The sequence below is a fragment of the Chanos chanos genome, chromosome 4 (assembly GCF_902362185.1).
Source record: "Chanos chanos chromosome 4, fChaCha1.1, whole genome shotgun sequence".
NCBI classification, from domain to species: Eukaryota; Metazoa; Chordata; class Actinopteri; order Gonorynchiformes; family Chanidae; genus Chanos; species Chanos chanos.
In genome coordinates, this window is record NC_044498.1 from 43,565,361 (window position 1) to 43,589,858 (window position 24,498).

A 24,498-nucleotide genomic window follows, 5' to 3' on the forward strand; every position below is an offset into this window, starting at 1 on the left:
CAGAGAAGGGGGTGCTAAGCTGATACAGCGCCGATTCGATTTATAGCCAATTAGGCAACCACTTAGCCATGAACTATAGGTCATATCTACCGCCTCTTCCGTCGGTAGTTGGGCTCAATCTCATTCGTGGTTTAGCCGATCAGAGCGCATTTGACGGTCAACAAAAGTTCTCTGTTGCGATGTGCAAGATAACCTTTTCTCTAACATGGGACTATGAACACTGCATATATAATCATGATTTACTTGATCAGGTTGAAACAGAGAAATCTAGAATCCCTCTCTTTCTGTACTGTTAATCTGCATTTTAGAGACTTGCTTAGAAATAGTCTACTGGACCGGTTTAGACCATGTGATGGAACTTGATTTCATTATTAGACGCAATTGTGTAATTGGGGCTATTAACATCACTCTTGGCCTCTCCATCGCAATCTATAGCCGATTATGTTTCAGAACACACTTTTTCTAATATACGTTTAGATTTTCATCAGACATCAGATGTAGCTTGTCCATTTGGGACTTTGTTAACCTTTGATTCATTTTCCATAAAAATTAAAACATGTTGAAGCAAATATGGCTCTTCAAAAAATAAGTAATTCGCTGATTTAGTGAAGACTTAGTACTGCTTTAGTGTTTAGATTCTCCGGCTACAGGCGACGAAAACGTTTACTTTGCTGTTGTAATTAACACGACCGTGCGTTAGTAGCGCAATACACATATTTACCTAGCCAAGATAAAATATCAACTTGTTCACAGTAATACGATTAAAAGTCGGTGGAGGGATTTACATTTGGACGCTTGCGCGCCCGATTGCAGCTTGACTGTCTCCCGTGTGTTCTCATAGGCGAGAGGAGAGAAGGCTTATGGGTAAAGAACACTGTCGTCGTGTTGATGTCAGAAGGAAGAGTTAGGGTTTGGAGTTCCAAGGAGTAGGTATGGAGAATCGGTGGAAGAAATAAGCTCTACGAACTGACACAATGAGAAGACGAACTACAAAACGTTTGCTGGGAATGTGCTGAAGAATCTGGTATTAAAATCAACTTTGCTGAGGCTTTCTGTAAGAGATCTGAGCAGTTGAGCATTTATCGCCTAAGCGAGGATGTGGAGTGGGTTTAACACCTCGCATAAACAGAGAGCAAGAACGGCTGGGTTTTGAATACTGCGGTCTGTTTATGAGCAGGAACATTTGAACTACTAAACTGAGCCAGTCCGAAGCGCCTAAAAAGAGGAGGGGTGGGGGGGCTAAGAAAACGCCCTGTTGCTGAATCCTCAAAATTAAAACTTTATCGCGCGATCGAAGATAACGAACTCTTATTTTAGAATATGGAACGGCAAGTTTAATGCTCTGTAACAGTCCCGAGCCATCACATCCCAAGATATTTTTAAAGTTCATGGAGCAACGTTTTTGGTGGAATATTTTTCCCCCCTTTATTCTGGACAGCGCGAGACTGGAGTAATTTCGGAGGGCGGCGAGTCAGCAGCTGTCTAGGCCCACGGCCACTGCCCTGGAACTAAAAGAAAATTTATTTTAATGTAAACCCCAAAACTTAAGCGGACTGTTTGTAGGGTACTTGGAGTCGCGTGAGCGCTCGAAAAAACGATAAAAATGTCGTTCGGAGCTGAAAGAAGGATGGAGAACCGGTTAAGAAAACTGGAAGCCATGATCAGAGACCCGCGGTCTGCGATTAACTTGGAAAGTTTAGTGGTAAGTTTACAACAGTTCTTATAAATACTTAATGCATTGCACCGTTGTGTTGCCTAGAAGGCATAATGCAAACAATGCAACAGCACCTTGTTACACTGTATCGCTGAATGTCCTCAAGACATGTGTCAGTTACATTGTTAGTGTAAATGACAGTCTACGTGTGTTGCACATGTAAAGGCTTCTATTTTGCTCTCACATGCAGTGCTTTCCTCACTTCTTCGATGTCTCAGCCTTCACCTTTGTGGCTATCTGCAAAAAAGTGTATGGAATCCAAGCCTCTGTACGGGGCACATCGACAAACTTACCATATTTGAATAACGTCAAGTTCTGACTTCACTGTTGCTCACACCAAATATAGTAATATTGCTGGCCTTCAACATGACTATTTCGTAATTCCTGCTTCCTGTATGCGGCTGTGTTCTGGATTCAACCGCAGTCCTGGTCCTGCCTTAACTGTAAATTAAACCAGCAGGCCTGTGTGTAGGCATAATGAGAGTTCGTTTAAGTGTCTCCTGAACCAGTAGAGTCTAACAACAGGTAGTCTTAACATCTCTGTGTTGTGGTCGAGGTAATGTCATTGTCGTGTTGGTGACTTATGTTTTGCAACCAAGGCTTTTATCTGTTCGAGTCATACACAAGTTAATGTCACCATTACTGATGGCAGGGATAGGGTTTCGCCGTTTTGATGTTGAGCGCAACCGCTAAGCTATGCCACACACGTTGGTTACGTCATTTGTCCGCACAGTTAGATGTAGCGTAGCTGGTAAACGTCGTGTCTGTTCTGGCAATTGTCAGGTCAAGCTGAACCTTAGATAATAACAGCGAGTGACGAATAGGCTACTAAACCTGTCGATCGATCACTTCATTGCTTTGGAATGCTGTGTTCTTAGCTTCGAATGTTATTCTCCAGCGATCAGGCCTCTCAAAGTTTAAACACACATACACACACACATGCACAGATGGACTTGTGTGGGTGTCAGGCCACAGATTGTTAATAATTACTCACGACTCACAGAAGTTTTAGGGAGATAAAGTATGAAGTGTGAAATGCAAAAGTTGAATTTGAGAAGTTTCTTATGCGTCGTTCAATCAATTCGGGAAAACAAGAATGGCATTGAAGCTCTTTTCAGTCTATGCCCGAGTCCATACATGGACAGCTTATCAAAATGATGAACAGGCGTCACGGAGCTAAGAGGCGTTAAGATTTCGTGCCAACAAGATTTATAAGTATCGAAACTATGCCCCTGAGGACGTGTTTTCAGGGCATGGCCCAAAGGACTGGCCCTCTAGCAGAACTGTGTCAGCTCACTCTATGAGAGTAAAAGACCCAAAGCGTTCGCGACACATGGAGAGGTCTTTGCTGTGAAGGAATGCGCGTTTATTTCCTGAGGAGAACGAGTGGGAGAGACGCAGAGAAAGACATGAGGAGATGTACGGGGTGGAGGAGAAGTGGGAAGTAGGGTGTGTGGGAGTGAATAGGCTGGCTCTCTCTCTCTCTCTCTCTCTCTCCCTCCCTCCCTCCCTCCCTCACTCTCTCTCTCTCTCTCTCTCTCTCCCTCCCCATCTGAGCCATTTATAGCTTTCTTCCTTCACTGTCATCCCTCTGATGTGAGGATAGCTGTGTGCAATGAACAGTAATTGAAGAGAAAATAGGCATGTTTCAGAATATATTTTGAAGCCGGCAAGTCCAACTGTTTCTCATTTGATTGAAGACAGGCACAGAGTAACTGTCTTTAATCAAATTAAAGGAGCGCTCACAGATACCATTGATGGTATTGGCTTCTCTCTCTCTCTCTCTCTTTCTCACACACACACACACACACATACAGACTTTCCCATTAACACTAATTGCAGCTTATTGCACTATGTTATCCTGGATGACACTCGTATTTTCAGGGCTATGAACATTTGAAATCTGATCACAGATTGTACTTAGATTTAATATCTAGAGTCTGACTAATAAGCCAAAAGTATCAAAGACCAGTGTGTCAGTTTCTTTGCCTGATATCTTCAGGTCTAATCTTAACATGATACCTCTGTAATGTCGATCAAATTTGTATTTGAGTTCAGTTTTTGTTCTCTGATATGGTTGCCCACGGAATAACGTAAAGCACAATCCTCTCTCATTCGTTATTTTTCCAAAAAAAACTCAAATACAAACATTGAAGGCCTCACTTCCACCATTATGAGGGTATGGGTGGGAGATGTTTCAAGAAAGTCAACTGGTCAGAGATACAACACTCAGAGCTTCCACTGAAAACTGTCTTACTGCCGTTTGTGGTGTGGTGAGGTAGTGGAGGATGTTGTCAGTTGGTTGTGATCTGGTGCTATATAGGCCTGAGAGCATAATATATATGAGCATATTGTCATCATATCAGTCTCTGTCTTGTATTTGGTTTTCTGTAAATGCATGTGTAGTATCATAAGCTGCTTTGTCTGATCTTTGCAGAAAGTTTGCACTTCGGGTACGGCTACGCATAACATTCACCTGTGGGTAGCAAAGATAAAAACTCATCCTCCAAACAATCAAAGGTACCATTAAGTTACATAATCCTCCACGCTTCCGAGAGTGTGTGATACAACTGAGGTCCAGTTTTGTATCAGTGGAAATGGGATCAGAGGCATATGTATGAGTTTCTAGGACTAGTCAGTTTTCAAAACACGTGATGAACAATAGGCCTCTGTGTCTAATCATAGTGCCTCTCTTAAACAGGACAGCTAAACAGATTCATCAGATCTGAGAGGGAAACCTCAGCAGAAAATATTAGCGAACAAGTTATTCGTCATCCAGTAAGGGTTGTTGCACAGATAGTGTGAAGATAATGCCAACCTTTATTACAACACCCCTTAAAACAGTGACCAAATCCACCAACAGCCGCAGACACCGCCCCCCTTGCGCGCGCAAACACACACACACACACACACACACACACACACACACACAAACCCGTGACACAGAAATCCATTTCTTGTTTCCCAGAAAGAGTTTCCTTGTTCAGGATCACAGAGTGAAAACAGTGACAGTTCTCTTTAACTGAAAGCATTCAGAGCCTTATTGTAGAAGCCCCTAGCAGATCAGGCTCATTGATGATGGCTTAGTGGGCAACTGCTCCACAAGTCTGGAATGTTGATGGCCTCTTATCTCTGTTACCCCCTTCCTCCCCCTCCCCCAGGGGCCCTGAACGACCAACCGCCTGCCTGCCGTGGCTAGCCTGGCTGGGACAGAGCGGGCTGCTTTTCGCAGTATTAAAATTCCTCTGTCACTCCACATCCGCATGAAGCCCCAAACCCAAAACCAGAGAGAGAGAGAGAGAGAGAGGGCTCCAGGAACTCTTCACATGCTCCACATGCCTTCTGAAGATGCTTACCTTCTGGGGGGGGGGGGGGGGGGGGGGGGAGTCTTCTTTAAGCTGTTTTAGCTGAGCAACGCATTTTTGATCTTATTTTAGCTGAACATTTTGTACTGTTTTATTTGCGCTTGGCCTTGGCATCTCATTGCCTTTACTTTGATCTCAGTCTTAATTGCGCTCTCAATCTTGAGGAGCCGGGCTATGGAGTCAGGGCATGCAGCCCATCAGTGTTCTCTCCACAAGACGAATGTAAATAGCATACTGATTTTCCACAAATCAGCATTGTTTGGTCTATTTTTGGATGGAATTAATTGAAATGTTCTGAATCATGCCCTCGGTTTTTCAGCAGCCCTCGATACACAAGTTTTTTTTTTTTTTTTCCCCAGCAGTTCTTGATACATAACAGAAACATGTTTCAAATGATGTACACGGATCAGGGTTCTCCCCTATCCATGATCCGTTTCTGCTTTGACCCTCCGGCTACTGCGTGGAGCTGAGAAGCACAGTTCTTTCGCTGTCTTCTTTGACGTTCCTCATTAGAGATAGGCACCCACTGGAAGCTCACACAAGGTGAATGCATCTCTGCTTGGCTTTTCAATGAATGCGACCCACCAACGGACCTTTGAACTGCAGTGCTGATCTGTTGCAGTCAAGTACCCATATTATACCCACCACTCACCAACACAAGATAGGTTTTGGGCTGCTCAGTACAATTGCCACTATAGGACTTCTTGTTTATTATTTGTTTATATTGATCATTTCAGTCTGACTTTCCCTCTCTGCACAGACACAGACACACAATGTATTACTGACTGGGCAGGGCCCATTCCCACCGGCAGCGTACCAGTACCTACAGCAGACTCGCAGCTCTCAGCTCATCCAGCTCATGCTGATGAAAAGCCTTAAAAGAACATTTGACTCGATAAGAATGCGAACCCAGTCCAGCGCCAGTGGACCATCATCATTTCTATCACCCTCCAGACGATTGAAGCTGAACGTGTACTTTGAGGTCAATCCAGAATTCAGCAGTGTGTTTTTACGTGCTTTCTGGACATACTGTCTCCTAACGCATTTTCACTTTTGCATTTTGAATGGGAACATCTTAATGGAATCATTTGTATGCAGAGTTAAGCTGTAGGTTTAGCAGCATCTCAGTTATGTAAATGTTTCATGTTGCCTACGCAGCATAAACTACTGCAACATCATTAACTGATAGAACAAGCTGCTACCCAGGCTCTTTGATAAACTTTCATTTATTATGTTGTAGAAAATACGATGGGTCAGATATTCGTAAAGTTTAGATGAAAGAGTCCTCTAACTTGATTCCCCCTCGTGGCCGATACTGCTTAGTAATACTAAAAATATTAAATTAACATCTCTGACAACTCCTTTCTTGAGTGAAATTTAAATTTCTCTGGAAATTTCAACTAGGTTGTCTTATGGATTGTTTTTTTTTCAACTGGGATGTCAATAATTTTGTCCATTTTCAAACCCAGCACTGCCCTGCCTTTCCCAGTCTGCCTAGTTTGGAGTCTTGCCAGAGGTCAGTATTTATCAGGCTTGTGGTCAGTAATGGATTCAGTGTGGAATGGATGAGGAGTAAGAGCTGTTGGATATATGTACTGCATTAGCTCACCTCTATTGACCAAGGGTAATGCATGCTACCCAATACTTCTCCTGGAGATTTAATTTTTATAAAAGCATTCGAACTCCTTAGTTAACAAAATTAATTACCTTAATTGAACAAATGGGATTCTCCTTTGTGCCTCGTTTTGGATGGAGCCCGGCAGATGGTTTATGATACTTGCGAGGGGGATCTGTCTGAAAAGCACCGTGATTGGATGAAATAACATAAGACTGATGCTCGTGGGCCGGCTCTGTGGCATGGCATTGTGGTAAATGTGGTTTTAATTCACTTCCTGTTGTCCAAACGTTAGGTCTTTTTCTTGATGTTGGAACTCGGTAGTCAGGAAATTGAAGTCATATCCTGGATTTGATCACAAAGATGAGCTCCCTCACCATTTCCATCTTTACCCCAAAACACTGTCCCTCCCTCATGATTGCTTCCTCTCCTTTATCAAGTGTCCTGGACCTACATGCTTCTTTCAGATTAGCTCGGACCGCGTGCGCGTTTGTTGCTTTGTGAGCGGCCTTGTGAGTGGCCTTCTGCCTGTCGTGCCTTTTGGCTGTTCTTTGTCTGCGTTTCTGGTCTCATCTGTGTTTGGTACGAAAAGACGCATCGTCAGAGGACGCTTTTATCAAAATGTAACCTCTAAAAAGAGTATCAGAAGTTTTATAAAGGGTTGTTTTGTAAGATTCATAGCTTCTGAGTCTGTGTTCTCCCTACAGGACGTTTCTTCAGACTGTGTCCTCTGTCCGTATGTGAGATTAGCTTAATCCTCCTAAAGTGTGTGTGTGTGTGTGTGTCTGTGTGTCTGTGTGTGTGTGTGTCTGTGTCTGTGTCTGTGTCTGTCTATGTGTGAGTGTGCTTGTGCTTGTGCGTGTGTGTTAAAGGATCAGACAGAGATAACAGGAGTAGTGGTGACATTAGCGAATCAGACTAATTGAGGCGTAGACTAATTAACCTCGGACATGGTCTGTTTTAAAGTGTAAGAGTTATGTTTATCATTTTCGCCTTCATCTACATATTGTTTATAGATTTGGTATCCCTTGTGTATAGTTAAACTCCAAATTAAGTATTTATGATGTATTTGAATAAACTAAGGAATAATTTGCTATGACATTCAGTTTTCCTTTTTTAGCTAATAGAACCAGTGCCCTATTACCGAATTAAGAGTATAACGCAGCCTTCATTGGTAGAAAATTCTGCAAATTTTTTCCATGAGTAGTCCTTTAAAGACATATCAGGCAACCACAATTGGATTAAATTTAGTAGTCGTTTATAGTTTATCAGTGATTTTCCGCTCCCAAGTTCCATCCACTCTGTGAAATAAAACAAAACATTTCTTTTTAACGTTCTTCTGTTATGTATCTAAAGCAAACTGTGGGGGACAGAATCCAGACTAGCACGAACACAGAGAGAGAGGGAGAGAGAGAGAGAGAGAGTCCAGTGTTGTCTGTCAGGCTGTGAGGTCTCTGTGATTGTGTTTTGTGTAATCTTGAACAAATTGTTGCGGCACCAGTCAAAGCCAGGAGAAAGAGCAGCCAGGACAGGTCAGTGGAAGGCTTGGCCCGGGGCTCCCGGTGGAGGTTTTTTAATTAAATTTTTTTTTTTTTATTTTAGATACTTTATTGATCCCGAGGGAAATTGGGAATCTGCATTTAACACACTAGGATCCACTAGGAGAAGTGAGCAACGAACGCACACACACACACACTAGGAGCAGTGAGAACACACACACTAGGAGCAGTGAGAACACACACACTAGGAGCAGTGAGCACACGAGCACCTGGAGCAGCGGGTAGCCGCTTCAGCCGCAGCACCTGAGGAGCAGCTGGGGGTTAGGTGCCGTGCTCAAGGGCCTGCCGTGGATGAGGGAGGGGAACAGGCTGTTCATTCACCCTGCCATCCCACCCACCCACCTTTTTTCCTGCCGGTCCAAGGGATCGAATCGGCGACCTTTCGGTCTCAAGCCCGCTTCTCCAACCATGAGGCCACGGCTGCCCCACAGAGGACCAGTGAGGGGGGGCAGATCAGGGCAAAAGTCTTTGAGGGACGCAGTAGACAAACAGGAAGTGATTTTGTGACACTTTTTGGCAGCTACTGATCCTCAACCAGGAGCGTAACTGAATTGCCAGGATACTGAACATTGATGTTATTTGAAACCACATTGAGTTGAGGCATCTCTGGGGTTTTTTTGCAGGTCTTTGCTCTTTAAATTTTAGGTCTTTTTTTCAGTCCTCTTAAAAAAAACTGAACTCTGTCATCTTTTAAGTTTTCTGAGATAAATAAATGATTTGTTTGATTTAAAAGAAAAAAAAAGGAAGAAGAAAGTAAGTTTTCATTCTCAGATTATATTGGCGGCCACTTTATCTCTGAGCTAAAATGGATTTGCCAGAAGTCATTCTGAGGCTCAAACCAAACTTGGAACACCTTCTGAGACGGCCTGAGTTCAGTTTCACATTGCTCTAACCCTAACATCTGTATGGTTCACATGAGCACGTCAGTTTTACTGAAGAGCTGACTTCAGACAAAATGGCTGAGAAGAACTAATGTACACCTGATCAGTTCCTCTCTTCATAAATCCTATTCTCAAAGACATTTCCCTCCCAAAACCAGCCTGTCTTAAATGATAACTCTTACCCTCATCACAGCAAAGCCCTTACTCACCCCCTGTCTGCTCTAATACAGCAGCACCTGACCCAAAAATGTATGAAACATCCTGTTTTGACTTCAAAAGCATGAATTAATGTACCTGTCTATTATCTTGTTTGTAAAGTGCAAAAAGACTATGTGAAGATTATATGAATAAATCAAAATGGGAAAAAGTTGGCACATAGAAAAATTTGCAGTATTTAATCTTTGTCGTCATGAACGATATATGATATTTCTTAACCCGTGGACTGGCCTTACCACAGTGAGATCAAACAAAAGTAAATAGTAGCACTGTCATTGTTTTTCATTTCGACAAAATGGAAATACCAAATGTTTTGGGAAAGTTTTATGAACCGCAAACTTGCATAACACCAAAACTACAATACGGTGTAGATGACAGTTCCGCATATAATTCTTTAAAAATAAAACGGTTAAGAGTATGTAATGCATTGGCATGGGCTGATGACAGCATATTTCAGCGCAAGTATTATGCTTGAGTTTGCTAATCCAAATGAAATCACAGAGACAGCCTTGTGGATCGGTGTGTTTGTGTGGCTTTGTCTTCTCCTGTCTTTCGTCGCCAGGACCTCAGGGAGAGTGGAAATCCACTGATGAGATGTTTTGAATAGAATCTGTTACAAACGAGTTTAGGGAGTGTTTGTATGCCTTCAGTTAAATTTAGGTAAAGTATTTTTTTGGTTTTTTTTTTTTTTTTATCTTAGCGTCCCTAACACGCTATATGGAAAATGCGTGTTGCAAATGTGATGATATGCGTCTGTGTGTGAACGTGTACACACTTAACGGTGTAACGGTTCTGAAAACCGGTTCCCGAATACAAACGTCCACGGGCTCGCGTCGCGGTTCCGGGAAGACCGCCCCCCCACCCCACTGCCACCGCTGCAGGTGCAGCCTGTTTAGCTCTCATTACGTTACTGATGTAACAAAACTCGTTTCTCATTTCACAACTAACACTATAACACATGTAAATCACAAAATGATTATCCTATTTGAAGTCAGGGCAAGCTGTATATTTTGTAACACACACACACACGCGTGTGCGCTAGGTGAGGGCGATGTGTTGGAACTGACAGAGCCCCTCTGTCATCACTAGCTCATATTTTCTTTTATTGGCCAGGTGAGAACAGAGAGCTATAAAAAAAAAAAAAAAAACCCTCACGTCCTGATTCAACAGCACTAAACGACTAAATGAACAGGTGTCTGATTGCGAACTCGCCTTGTACGTTAAAAAAAAGACATTGTTCTGTTCTCGTAAGAAGTTTCAGACGTAAGCCTGATAGACTATATACCTAAGACATTCACTTTGGCAAAGCAAGTGTGCGTGGCCCACTGTGTTTTCAACCTCACCAGCGCTGTTTGCTTTTCGTACCCTCTGAATACCAGGTGCACAAGCTCTTTTTTTTTTTTTTTTTTTGTGAATACCCTTTTCACCTATTTAAGCAAACTTGATGAGCAGATGCATGGTTAAAATTTTTCCTCTGGGAGGGAGGGTGTATAGAACAGAATAAATATACTTAAGCCACTGAGTTTGCCGCCTTCCTTTCTTTTACTCTCTCTCTCTCTCTCTCTCTCTCTCTCTCTCTCCCCCTCTCTCTCTCTCTCTCTCTCTCTCTCCCTCCCTCTCCAGGTCTCTGTCAGTTTTGTCTCAGAATGTGGCTGGCTGGTGCCATTAGAGTCGGGTGTGATGGTCTAGCAGGGAGAAACACTGCCATATAAGGTGGTGTGATAGTGGCCGTGGCCATTTTTACACAACATGCAGCTGCCTGCTGGGCCTGCTTTTCCACTACAACCTCTCATCTGACATCACCCCCTCAGCCCTTCAGCCCCTCCGCATGCCCTCCAAACCTTTTGTGAATGATTCTGTCTAATGGCTTTCACCCCCCCCCCCTCCCCTCCTCCCACCCCTCTCATTTAGCACAAGCCGGAAACGAGAAACGTTCTCCAAACTTTGTATCAGCGCTTTTGTAACGCGAGGGTATTTGCTTTGTGTTTTATTTAAATTATTTTGTTACTTAAAGCTAGTGTTCCGAAAGGGTTATGGAGATGAGGAGTATTGGGTTGATATTTTGAAGCATTTCTCTTTTATGAAAAATTTCCCTTTCCTCTTATCAGCATCACTCCAGTGTAGCACTTGTGACATCTTTTTTTTATATGTTTTTTTTTTTCTGTGTCCACCCCTGTGTGCAATTTTATCTCTTTTTTTTTTTTCTCTAGTCCAAGTCTTTTTCTCTACCTAACACTAATGCTGACACGATTTCTGCAGTTCTTGCGCACGAAGTCGCCACGCTCTAAAGTAACAGTTCAAATATGGTAGAGTTTGAATGGTTGGTCGTGTGTCATGTTTTCAGAGCCTGTTTCTCTGGAAAAGCTGGACTCGACCAAGATGATCAGAGATGCATCTCGGCACAGGATTAGAGGAAGAGAGAGAGAGAGAGAGAGAGAGAGATGTGCTAGATGAATTGGCTCGTTGGTTGTGTATATGAACAGTGGAATGTGTGGGAGATGTCATGGTGCTACCTTTACGTGTGTGTGTGTGTGTGTGTGTGTGTGTGTGTGTGTGCAGGCTTTCTGACTCACACAGTATTTATAGGCATTTGATTGTCTGTGAGGTGGATGTGACTTAAGAGGTGAGGACATAGATTGTTATTTCCACTCCTTTTTTTTTTTTTCTTCCCCTTCCATTATCAAGCGGTCCATCTAAACACAACAGGTTCAACACAGCCAGTTTTGTTACTTTGTTGAAGTAAACAGTACTTTATTGATGGTATACAATGATACTGCACATTATCTAGTAGTTGTTGGAAACCAGTTGAAAGTGCTCTTAAAAAATAAATCACATTTATCTTCAGCAAACACTGCTTCTTAACAAGACCATAAACGCTTTTAACGTTTAGACAAACAGCTTAAAAGATCATCAAATGTCCCACTCGTGATTATTTACATGTTGGTGACGGGCTACCAGTCCAACGAGGCAAAAAAAAGAAACGTTCTACCTCTTACTAAACTTAGAAATATCGTTGTAAGAAAAATCAGGAGCCTCAAACTCTTATGACTAGAAAGTGGAAAACTTACACTACGTTAAACCTTACACACTACCTTTCACTCCTCTGGTTGGTACTTGATCCAGAGGGGCAGACTCGGTGGCAGAGTGAGGCATTGACTGGAGACTGGATGTCCACTTTTTAAAAGATGACTCAGTGATTTCTACGCTGACTCATCAGCTGCCCTGCGTTGTTTGCTTTTTCTATCCTTTTCAAGGATTTGTTCCTTGTCAAAATGAATTCCAGTGATGGATAACAGCTTGATGTGGTTTTGTATCCGGTTGTGATGACATGCGTTTTTAGATGCCTGTCAGGGCATCGCTGTTTTCAGTACTTAAGAACAGAACCAGTTCTGACAACATTTATAGAATTGTTTTGGTTTTGTTTTGGGTCGGTTTTAGTCAGTTTATCTATTTGCTTTACTGAGACAGTACCTCAGGCGCTCCTGGCAATAGCATGTTCATTTTCCTCTGCACTGAATTATGACTACAGGTTATTTCTAAACTAGCATGTTTGAAAGAGCACTGAACCCAACCCTGTAAGAAATGATGTTGTTTACCCGTAACTATAACCTCATCATAGACATGTCATTACAAGTTACAAGTGTTCTGTTCATTCCTGGCTCATTGACTGAAGGTTAGAGAAGCGGGCTTGTGACCGAAAGGTCACCGGTTCGATTCCCAGGACCGGCAGGAGACATCCACAGCTGAAGTGCCCTTGAGCAAGGCACCTTACCCATAGCTGCCTCCCTGGGCGGTGCAGCCTGTGGTGTGGCTGCCCACTGCTCCAGGTATGTGTGTGCTCACTGCTCAAATGGGTTAAATGCAGAGTCTGAATTTCCCCTTGGAAATTAATACAGTATCTCAAAAAAAATGATATATATATGTGTGTATGTATGTATGTATGTAAATCTCGACTGAAATGTCTGTAATGTTGGTCATGTGAAATACATTATACAGACAGCACTAAATTGTTAACTGCTGTTGGGAATGTATGCAGTCTAAAGAGCGTGAGAGAGAAAGGGAGAAATAGAAGAGCTATTGAGGTAAATTATGATTTATTTGGTGGTAGGCATCGTGTCCCACTATTGTTATGTAAGCCTTAATATTGAACTATAGTCTAATTGGCCTCAGTCCTTCAGCTCTTCTACAGGTCAGCTCATGCTGAATTAATCAGACGCTGTGAACGTAACTCTTCTATTGTGTAACATAATCACTGCTTTTAGCTCATAGCTGCTGGCTGTATACCTATGTCTTTCTTCAAGGTGGATTTTGATCTCATTTAGTTCATTTTTGGTTGTTTTCATACTTTCCTTTATTTATGAATCCAACGGAACGCATACTTATGCAACAGAAAATTGCTACCATATGTAAATGTGTATACATTCACAGTGGCTGTTTTAAGACAATAACCGTCACCTCATTCTGGAAGGAAAAAAGCAAGTTAGGTGGAGAGGCTCTGCAGGCGGTTTATTCTCGTCATTTACTTTTTGTAACGAGCAAAACATCATCCAGTTATTTTCTTGGGGCTGGCAAACATGATGCAAACACTATTTGTGGTGTTGGCTTCTTGACAGGGGATTTCTGGCTAAGAGAATTTGCTACCTCTGGCAGATTGTACATGGAAAGTCATACAAGTTTAAATCAGAAGTGCTACACATCTGCTTTTGAAAAAAAAAATAAAAAAATACGCCCCAGAGTTTTTCTGGGGAGAACACCATATGAGGTTTATCAGTTAATAGCCTTAGAGCAGATACAAATAGAGTGCATCCCAATTAACCCTTATACAAAGACATGTTTTGACTTGATCTTCATGTAAGACTTGTTTTGTATTTTGTTGTTGTTGTTGTTGTTGTTGTTGTTTGTTTTTGCTTTTGCTTTATCCTCGCAGAGGTTTTTACTGTATTCAAGTCCGCAGAATTCTGTGTTTCTGCGTTTTGTCAGCACGTTTTTTTAGTTCATTGTTATTAGATTTAGCTACAGAAGGAGATTTTTCTTTGGGCGTTGTCTGGGTTTCGTATAGTGCCAATAATGGCTTTGTGAGATGGATGTGCTCTGCAAATGAAAGATGTGGGGAGATTATTGTTGTTGCAATAAGAGCTCATTTGTAGCTGGTCCTCAGACTCTGCGTAGCCTTTCTCTATCAATCACGACTTAAACGTTTTCTGTTTTTTTTTTTTGTTCTCTTCACCGTTTTCCGTTAGTTAGACTTTGTTAATAGGGTACAAACTGGTCCAGCTTCACCGGTCACTTCTGGACCACTTAGGCCCGGGTATCCATGCTTTCACCAGCCATTCCCTTTCTCCTAGTGCCTTATTTTTGAGCCAGTTGACAGTAAGAATGGTTGTGGTCTTTTACACAGGCCATCTGAATTGTGTTCCTGGAGTAGAAGTAGGGATGTGTGTGTGTGTTTGTGAGAGAGAGAGAGAAAGGAAGAACATTGTTTTTATACTGCTGCGCTGACCATGAAATTACATTAGACTGAAAAGAACAAAATATTGCGCATAAACACTGTAATGAAATGAGAGACACTTACCTGAGGTAATGAATTCCATATCAGGTAGTAGTCGATGTCAGGGGTGGAACAAGCGAAAACGTTTAGCCAAATGTAACGTACGTAAGAAAAAAACATGAAACGTTGTAACCTGACACGCCGGAGCCGTTACGGGTGTTTGGTTTAATGTTTGTCGAGAGATGTAAACAGGAGTCTATTGTATTCATCCTTGTTAAATTTTCAGTGAATGCACATGCTATGTTATCTGTCTCTTGTCAAGGTTCCCAAGAGCTACAAATAGTCTAAATTTGTGTCTTCATGGGAATTTTGTGTAATGGGTTGGCAGAAATTTGGGGGTATAAACATGGAGTGTTTTGAAGGGCTATTGTGGGTACTTTAAAAGGAGTTTGACTGTGTTTTTGGCCGGAGTGCATGTTGTCATTGTTGACCGTCTCCTATGACCCAGTGTGTGATTTCCTGTTGTTACCTACAACCTATTCCTTGATTTGTCCAGTCATTTTATTTGTCTCACTTCTGTGGTTGAACATTTTTGTCTCTGCTGACTACAATTTATTGCGTGTATGTGTGTATGTGTGTGTATGTATGTGTGTGCATGCATGAGAGAGAGAGAGAGATCTCAACTTATGCACAAATGGGTTCTTGCAGTTCAGAGGCAGCGTTGTTTCATCATTTGAATTTCCTTAATTTTTTTATGATTGTGTGTACGTACGTGTGTGTGTGTGTGTGTGTGTGTGTGTGTGTGTGTGTGTTTCAATTAAACTGTCACGGGAAGTGGATGGGCAGCCCTCTGCGAGTCTATCTCAGACACTCCCCACAAACAGACTCTGAATGGCTTTTCGAACACAAACCACTTCCTGTTGTGTTATCTGTGGTTTGAGTGGGTGGGTGAGTGGATAGGCCTACAAGCTGTCTGTTTTCTCCATTGGCAGGTCTAGGATCAGCATTATGAGCCCATTTCCTGATTTCTAACCTTTATAAACTAAAGATCGTCTCTGCTCCCAGTTCAGTGGTAAAGGGGCTTACAGTGCCTACTCTGTGTAGGGGTCGTGTAAGGAATTATCAGACCCTGGCAGTGCCTGCTGGATTTGGTCATTGTCTCTCTCTGCTGATGTTGTAAAAATGCTTCCTTCACATTCCTTTTATATATATGGGTTATTCTTGACATATGTTGTGGGCAATTTGGTGTGGGCAAGTATCTGAGGACAAATTAGACGTGGAAAAAAAAAAACATTCTGGTCTTTGTCTGTCTCCCGGTCTCATCCCCATTTCACAGAGCTAACGTCATGGGAACTCTGATTCCACGACATTAGCCGTTTCCACCCACTGGTGGCGGGTGATTTTCCCATGGTGCATTGGATTTTTGAAAGAGTCCACCCAATTCAAATAAATGGTGTTTGGAAACATTCATTTTACGGTTTGACAGGGTTAACTTTGTGGATGGGGAATTCTCATCTCAGCATACCAATTATGACCATGAGCTCTCTTTTATATCACATGCATTACTAACTATTAATAACTTCACTGCAGGCATGTCCTAGAACCTGGATGTGCATGTTTTCAGACCGCAAGAGAGAGAAATTTCATGCTTTTATTTCCCCATTAACTCTCTTTGTCTTAATATCTGTTTGTTCCTGTTTTGAGACTGAAACTGGCCCTGCTAAGAAGTAAAAAAGTTTGAAGCCGAAAAAGTATGAGTAACACATCAGTGGCATCACCTCAGAAAGGGGATGTGAGAGGATGACGGCGAACGAAATTTGTTTTGCTTTCTTATCACGAATGCTTGGCGCAGTACAGGGTGTCGTAGGAAATGAAGTTGTTTTGTGAGCACCCAAAAACACTGATGCTGCCTGAGAAGACAAGTGTTTAGGCTTAAGGTCTCTCTCCCTGTGGCATAGCCTTTAGCAAAGAGCCGCTGTGGAGGAAATGATGTTAGCGCATTAGCCGCATGCCTCTGTGACAGTGTAAGAGTATCTCTGGGACTCCAAACAGGACATGTCATTTCCTGGATTGCTTAACTCTTACAGTTGCTATGTGTGTGTGTGTGCGTGCACACGCATGTATATGTGTGTTTGTTTTTGTTTTTCTTGTTTTGTTTTTTTTCCTCGAATAGTAGTTTTGGTTGAGACCATTGATGTTGAAATGCTCTTGGTTATATGGATGTGTCTGATTTTGAAAAGGATCGATACATAGAGAGAATGTAGCTTTTCACAGTACTGTCAGGATACTTCACTTTTTTGTCTTGCCAAGCCTTGTGACATTTCAGCCTTTCATAACTTACTTGATGAGGAGAGAGAGAGAGGAAGAGGGAGACAAAGAGAAAGAGAGGGGGAGACTGAGAGAGAGGGAGACAGAGCCGGAGAGAGGAAAACCGGGATGTAGTAGTCTGGACTTATGGAATGTTTTCCTAGAAAAGGTTGCTAAAGAAACCATGTCTGGTATGAACACCACGAGAGATCTGGGGTGTGTTCAGGGTAGTTAACCATTTTAACCATTTTCTAACGGCATAAGTTGCTGGCCTAAATAAACTGTTGGTAGGAAACCCTCCATCCTAGTAGTCACTGAGGCTTTGCCTGTTAATCACTTCATAATTAGTTCCAGTCTTATTACTTTATTCTGCTACTTTTCAAAGAGAACTAGCCATAATCTGCCCTGTAGCTGCAATATGTATGGCGAAAGTGGCACAAATAAACATTATAGGTCTAAATGCTAACGGAAAATCACCTCCAGAATGAGTGGACACCCCGGATTAAAAAATGAACAATGAAAACCATGTGAAATAAACAGCACAGATAATGAGTTCCATTTCATGTTCCAAAATATCAAGAAGTTCCTGAGGAGAGGACTTTCCGACCCATTGTATATTTTTTGTCCAGGAAAAAAGACTCAATAAAATGAAATCGAGCGAAGTTAAAGGCATTGATATCCTACTTTTAAAAGTTCATCCCAGGCTGAAGAAACTGGGGCATATAAATGAGGTAACATGTCTAAAATTCAGGTGTCAGTCATTACTGTGGGCAGAGGAATTCAGCTTACACATAAAATAAGATGAGGATAAGAGTTTTTGACCTTTATGAATTGTAGAGGGTACAAAAAAAGGTATTTAAAAAAAATAATAATAAAGTATAAAGCATAAAAGTAAGTATGCTTCGCTGAAGAAATCATTGAGAATTTTTTAAATCTCCTGGAACATTGGAAAACTTGCTTAGTAAAGGTCTCAAGTGTATTGTGGCATTTTGCAGGCTGAGGAAAATAACGATAGGCAGAGATAAAGTCCGAGGTTTGCAGAATTACAGAACCTGGTTCCATTTTCCGGTCACAAAGTCCATAAATCTACGAAAATACCCCACCTCCATTCTAAGAGGCTATATGAGAAATAGCCAAGAAAAGGCTTCATAAATGGCAACAAAGAAATGCATCTGGTGTCTGCAGAAGGTCATCTGGATTATAACTTGATGCTGTGGTCAAAAAGAAGGACATGTCTGCAGAGGAGAATCTCAGACCAGCTGAGAAATTCGGTGATGAATCTTTGTTTTTATGGGGCTGCTTTGTTTCCACTTGTCATCAAGCCTTTGTTCAGGTCAACGACATTGTGAACTCTCTCAAGTGCCAGGGCGTTTGAATCACACATCAGGTGGTTTCCTGTCTTATTTCAGTCATCTTTATGAAGCATGAATTTCACCTTGTTTAAGAGTTTCAGACTATAAGACTGTCTGTCCGAATGACATACTTGTGCATGTGTGGAGTTTTTTTTGTTGTTGTTTTTTTCTTTAAGACTAAGCTTTTTAAAATGTATTAATGCTATGCCATTTGATGGGACTTCTATGACTAATGTAATGAACGATTCGGTTTCCCGGGTATCATTTGGCCAGCAGTGTCGCCACTTCCCTCCTCTGCACTTCACTGATTTATCAACAAAAAGTTGTACTTGCACAATCTAACAAACAAATGTCAATTAGCATTCCTATGTGTGATTACTCAGTTTGTAAGGCCGCTGATCCTGGTTTGTGCGTGTCTGTCTGCATGTGTATATTTTAGGAGCTGGAGGCAGACAGCAGTTGTGACTAATGATCGCTTCAATATCTGACATTTTTCAGACGTGAACCAAACATAGTTGAGGTCTTATAGATTGCCAATAGATCATTTCTTTCACTGCTGGTGCTCCAGTGTCATTCTGAAGTGATTAAGTATATAAATTGTTTAGGTATGAACTCCATCATAAACCCCCTCTCCTCTGTCTCCTGGCAGGATTCCATGAATGCTTTGGTTCTAGATCTGGACTTCCCTGCATTACGCAAAAACAAGAACATTGAAACCTTCTTGAACAGATGTAAGTTTCAAAACCTTTCAGTCCACAAAAACGCTTAATGACCAGTTAGTTAGTAGTAGTAGTAACACTAGTAAAAGTACTGGTTTGAGTATGGGTGTGTATTGCTCTTCTTGATCTCAACAGTGGAAGCAAACCACTGTGCTACAGTGTAACCTAACTAGAGATGCTGCAGAAGTGTTTGAGACAATTGGGAAAGAATTTCCTGCAGGTTAAGTGGAAAAACAGTAAGCAGATTCCTCCCGGCTGGCTGCACTAGTCCAAAGGAGTGACTCTCCGTCCCCAAAACCTACAACAGTCAAAGGATGTAGGATTTCTACAGTGGATTGTGTCGTTGTTATGGATAATTTGGGAGTAGCAGGGAAATGTTTTTTTTTTAACACATTATCGTCACACATAGGCAAAGTGCTTAGGCTGTGCTTTTCTGTTGAGTCATTTGAAGAGACATTAAAAATCCTAGGCTTTTGGATAAGTATGTCATTAAAAACTTATGAATGTTAATAAGACTCACTGAGCTAATATTATCAGACATGTAAAATGATTTAGTTCGGTCATTGCTGTAGACTGGACTACTCTGCAGTTTCAAAGATTATTATCTCTCACACAGAAAGATAGTTTGTGTGAGGTTATGATACATGTTTACTGTTGGCCCATAGTTTCACATGATCTGACTAAAGTCAAAGATTTTTTTTTTTTTTTTTAACATTTAGTTGATAAGATTTTGCTGCTAAAAGTAATCGTGACAGAGATGACTTCAGCATTAATATGCTTCAGAAATAATATCCCATCTTCAAGTCTGTACTTCACACAGAAAAAAAAACCCACAGCCAAGTTAGTCTAGCACTTTATACGTTTAACATTTTCCTGTTTTATCTGTGTTTGATCTAAGCACTTCGTTTTTCTCTGCCCCACTCCCCCGACCACCCCCCTCCCCCCCCCACCCCCCAAGCTCTGTTTTTGTACCATCCTTTTAATTCAGTGTAACAGTCACCGAGCCACTCTTCTACTGTGTAATTATCCAATCAAACTGCAGTCAAATGATCCCGTTTCTATGGCGACCATAAGGTTCGGCATTGGTAGATGGAAACGTGTTGTGTACAGCGATGGTAATAATGCTAGAGCTGTGGGAATATGACTCACCAGTGCTGCCAGTGCCAGGAACTTGACCCAAACAACAGCAATATTTTTTAAGGTGCTACATAATGAGCCTGCTTACTGTATGCTGCTAGTGAATATGACTGACTGAATGTTTTTATTAGAATGCGTGATAGTCTTCATGAGACAGAGTTTTAATTTGTCAGACAAGACTCATTCTGTCTCAGGGCAGAGGATGGATGTAGTTTATAACAGTGGGGAAGAGGGTAATTCAATGAGATTCTAACCTACATGCTTGTGATGTGATTATGTTTATTGATTATGAATGATGGAGATGTTATTTGCATATCCATGCAGATGCTCCTGTTTGTGCGTGCGTGTGTGTGTTGGACTATATGTGCCTGTATTCTGTGCGTGTGTGTGTGTGTGTGTGTGTGCGCGCGCGCGCGCGTGTGTGTGTGTGTAGATGAGAAAGCGATGGGGCATGTCAGAGATCTGCAGATGAAGTCTGAGGATTTTGACCGTGTCAAGGTGATTGGAAGAGGAGCGTTTGGGGAGGTGCAGCTGGTAAGATTTTTTTTTTTTTTTTTTTTTCACCAGAGTGGGTGGATATGTTTGTGTTAAGGAAGACCAAGAACACGTGTAGCCGTGTAAATTACCTGTAGAGCCATTAAACTGACAGTTTGAAGAGTGTTGGAGATGCAAGCCAGAGCATGCCCGGTTATACAGATATATACATGCACATGAAAAGCTGTTTTAAAATTAAAATGTCTTGGCATAGCTGTGAGAATGTAAAAATATAAAAAAATGTAATTCTCTGGACCACGGACAACGTTTTTGTCCAAGCTAGTTTACACGGACCTCAACATGAATTACTGGTTATTCACTTCGCTACATGGAGCCTTTCTCACCTGAGTGTTATCCCTTGTTTAGTAGATACAAAATGTCTCTTTCTCCCTCTGTCTTCCTCCACCCCTCTCTCACTTTCTCTCTTCCTCATTCTCTCTTTCTCTTTCTCTCCCATTCTTTCCACACAGGTAAGGCATAAAGCATCTCAGCGGGTGTATGCCATGAAGCTGTTGAGTAAGTTCGAGATGCTCAAACGCTCTGACTCGGCGTTCTTTTGGGAGGAGAGGGATATCATGGCCTTTGCTAACAGTCCCTGGGTTGTACAAGTGAGATATATGTAGTCATTTTAACATATTTACATGCACACATACGCAGTCATAATCTATCGCTCAGACATGCTCATACTCAAAAGCGCACGCACACACACACACACTCTCTCTCTCTTGATCCAGGTACAGACAGTTTTGCTTTTCATTTCATAACATATAATAATGTAGTACTTTGATCCGCTTTGATTATTGAATTGGAATTGAATGACAAAGTGGACATTTACAGTGGCACTTAAAGTGCACACCCAGTTGCTTTAAAATCCTCCAAATAGACTGTGTGTGTGTGTGTGTGTTTGTCTGTCTGCGTGCGTCCACCGTCTGTTACCCAGCTGTGCTGTGCCTTTCAAGATGACCGTTACCTGTACATGGTGATGGAGTATATGCCTGGCGGAGACTTGGTCAACCTGACCAGCACGTATGATGTGCCAGAGAAGTGGGCGCGTTTCTACACAGCTGAGGTGGTGCTAGCACTGGATGCCATTCACTCCATGGGCTTCATCCACAGGGATGTCAAACCAGACAACATGCTTTTAGATTGCCACGGGCACCTCAAACTGGCAGACTTTGGCACCTGTATGAAGATGGACTCGGTGAGTCGATTCGTGGTGGCAGTGTCATGTGGGAGACATGTAATAAGCAAATATGGTAAAAGAAGAGAGGTATGTGTTAAGTGGGAGAAGCCTGTATGGAGATCTCTGCGGGGATTTGAGTAAAAGATGCTATGGGTCCACCAGCGTGGACAAAAAGACAATGAGGGCCCCGGGCCCTTAATCACAGGTTTGTTGGTGTCAGATATGTGCTTTTTTTTTGTGCACACCTGAGAACGTGTGTGTGTGTGTTTTGTCTGATGTCTACTAATATACGTAATCATTCTGTGAAAAAAAGCATTTTCCCATGGAATGGTTATTTTGAGTGTTTAGTGAGTTGTGTTAGAGGTAGACAACAGTTAGGATGTCTTCAATGAGCATAAGATTTGAGAGTGTATGAGCTGTAAGCTTGTGTGTATGTGTGTGAGAAAGAGGGAGACTATAGGATAGAGGAGGAGACTGAGTGAGCGTACATGTGAGCGCGTGCTTGTTTCTTCATGCTTTAGCACGCCAGTCATTCATCACTGAGAAACTGCAGTTCTTGCTCCCGGGCCGAGTCAGGGGTCAGACTGTAGCTGATCTCTTGTCAGGGTAAATGTGGGGTCATTCAGTCATTCAGAGATGACTAAACTGATTCTGTTCTGCCTGGTCGCATAGTTTAGTCATATCAGTTTAGGTGAGGCTTTGCTATGTCGCCACCCTCTGTCTAGATATCATATTGCACCCTGCAAATGTTTTTTGTTTTGTTTTTTTTCTGATCCGTTCTGGTCTGTTTTAGGTACAAATAATTCTTGATTACATGGACAGATCAATTAAACAGAGTCATTAATTTAACTGTGTGTTTGTATCCTTCCAGTGTATTGAACCTAGTAATGAAATCAGTTGACTGACTCTCAGTTGATGTTTGATTGGTTGCAGACGGGTATGGTTCACTGTGACACAGCGGTAGGAACGCCTGACTACATCTCACCCGAAGTACTGAAGTCACAGGGTGGAGACGGTTACTACGGCCGCGAGTGCGACTGGTGGTCAGTAGGAGTGTTCATCTATGAGATGCTGGTTGGTAAGTCTAACCTATGACAAATCTGTTTTGTATGTGTGACTTTAGAATGTGCTGGCGACTTTGTGGATTTTTGCCAGCAGTCTTTTGACTAATTCACTCATGTTAAGCTACCCAACTGTAATGAGTGTCTGTGGTGTTTCCTTTAGGTGACACCCCTTTCTATGCTGACTCACTTGTCGGAACCTACAGTAAGATCATGGATCATAAGAATTCTCTCAACTTTCCTGATGATGTGGAGATTTCTGCTGAAGCCAAGAACCTGATCTGTGCCTTTCTGACTGACAGGTGAGCTAAATTCTGCAGTTCCGTAGAGTCATACAGGTGACTTGAACTCATGATGAAGTATGTAGCACATTTTACCAACTCGCAAGAGTCTTAATTGTGGATTATATAAACACTCTTTAGTTTCACTGTAATCCACACCCCCAGAGTAAACAGTGATGCTAGCGCTCCTTTGTAATTGGATCAGCAGAAACAAAGCCAGTTTAATGTAGCAAGTCACAGCATATGAAAGCGACGGACTTTGTGTGTTTGCTGTTCTTTCCGACTGGTTCTCCTCCGCTTTGCCGGGTGTTCAAGGGAGGTGCGACTTGGGCGTAACGGGGTGGAGGAGATCAAACGTCACCCGTTCTTCAAGAACGACCAGTGGAACTTCAGTACAATCAGAGATTGTGAGTTCTGCTGCCTTCACATGACTTGTAATGCAAATGTAACTAAAAACCAAACGTAGAACATGTTTTTGACTCACTCTCTCATGTCCTGTCATTTCCTCGTTCTTTCACCTGACCCCCAATCATCTCCCTTCCTCCAGCTGTTGCCCCTGTGGTTCCTGAACTAAGCAGTGATATCGACACCAGTAATTTTGATGAGATTGAAGATGATAAAGGCGACGTGGAGACGTTCCCAACCCCCAAAGCGTTTGTGGGGAACCAGCTTCCCTTCGTGGGCTTCACCTACTTCAAAGAAGACCAGTAAGGGTTTAGATTCTTTGTGTCTCTCTGCATGCTTTTCCCCCTCTTATCTATTCATATTCACCCTGTCTATATATCTACCCTACATAAAACTCAAATGCCTCATACCAGGAGCACTGTATAGTAACTCCATTTAAATGAGGAGAAACAGAGAAGTAGAACCTTTAGAAAGAACAGATCTAGGAGATTTTTGTAAACCGAATTTAGAGTTAACGCAGTTCTTTTGGTCATAAAAAGGTGAAATTTTGGACCAAGACAATTCATTTTTTTTAAGGTCAGCAGCAGTCTGAGTGAATTTACTGTATTGAAGAATACTGACACTGACACTGACACTGTGTGCAGGTTACTAAGTGCCCCCAGCAGTTCAGTAGTAGAGAAT

At 42.0% G+C, this 24,498-nt stretch overlaps 1 protein-coding gene across 1 annotated transcript in view; it reads left to right on the forward strand.

The window, feature by feature from the left end:
* Positions 1 to 1,616: 1,616 nt before the first annotated feature.
* The window catches only part of rock2a (rho-associated, coiled-coil containing protein kinase 2a), a 37,268-nt gene continuing 14,386 nt past the window's right edge, over positions 1,617 to 24,498 (forward strand). The window contains exons 1-9 of the mRNA XM_030771893.1: positions 1,617 to 1,702; positions 19,147 to 19,228; positions 20,787 to 20,887; positions 21,358 to 21,495; positions 21,828 to 22,088; positions 23,004 to 23,148; positions 23,295 to 23,433; positions 23,728 to 23,819; positions 23,960 to 24,119. Coding sequence (XP_030627753.1) covers positions 1,628 to 1,702; positions 19,147 to 19,228; positions 20,787 to 20,887; positions 21,358 to 21,495; positions 21,828 to 22,088; positions 23,004 to 23,148; positions 23,295 to 23,433; positions 23,728 to 23,819; positions 23,960 to 24,119 — 1,193 coding nt within the window. The 5' untranslated portion in view covers positions 1,617 to 1,627. The remainder of the gene's footprint in view (positions 1,703 to 19,146; positions 19,229 to 20,786; positions 20,888 to 21,357; positions 21,496 to 21,827; positions 22,089 to 23,003; positions 23,149 to 23,294; positions 23,434 to 23,727; positions 23,820 to 23,959; positions 24,120 to 24,498) is intronic.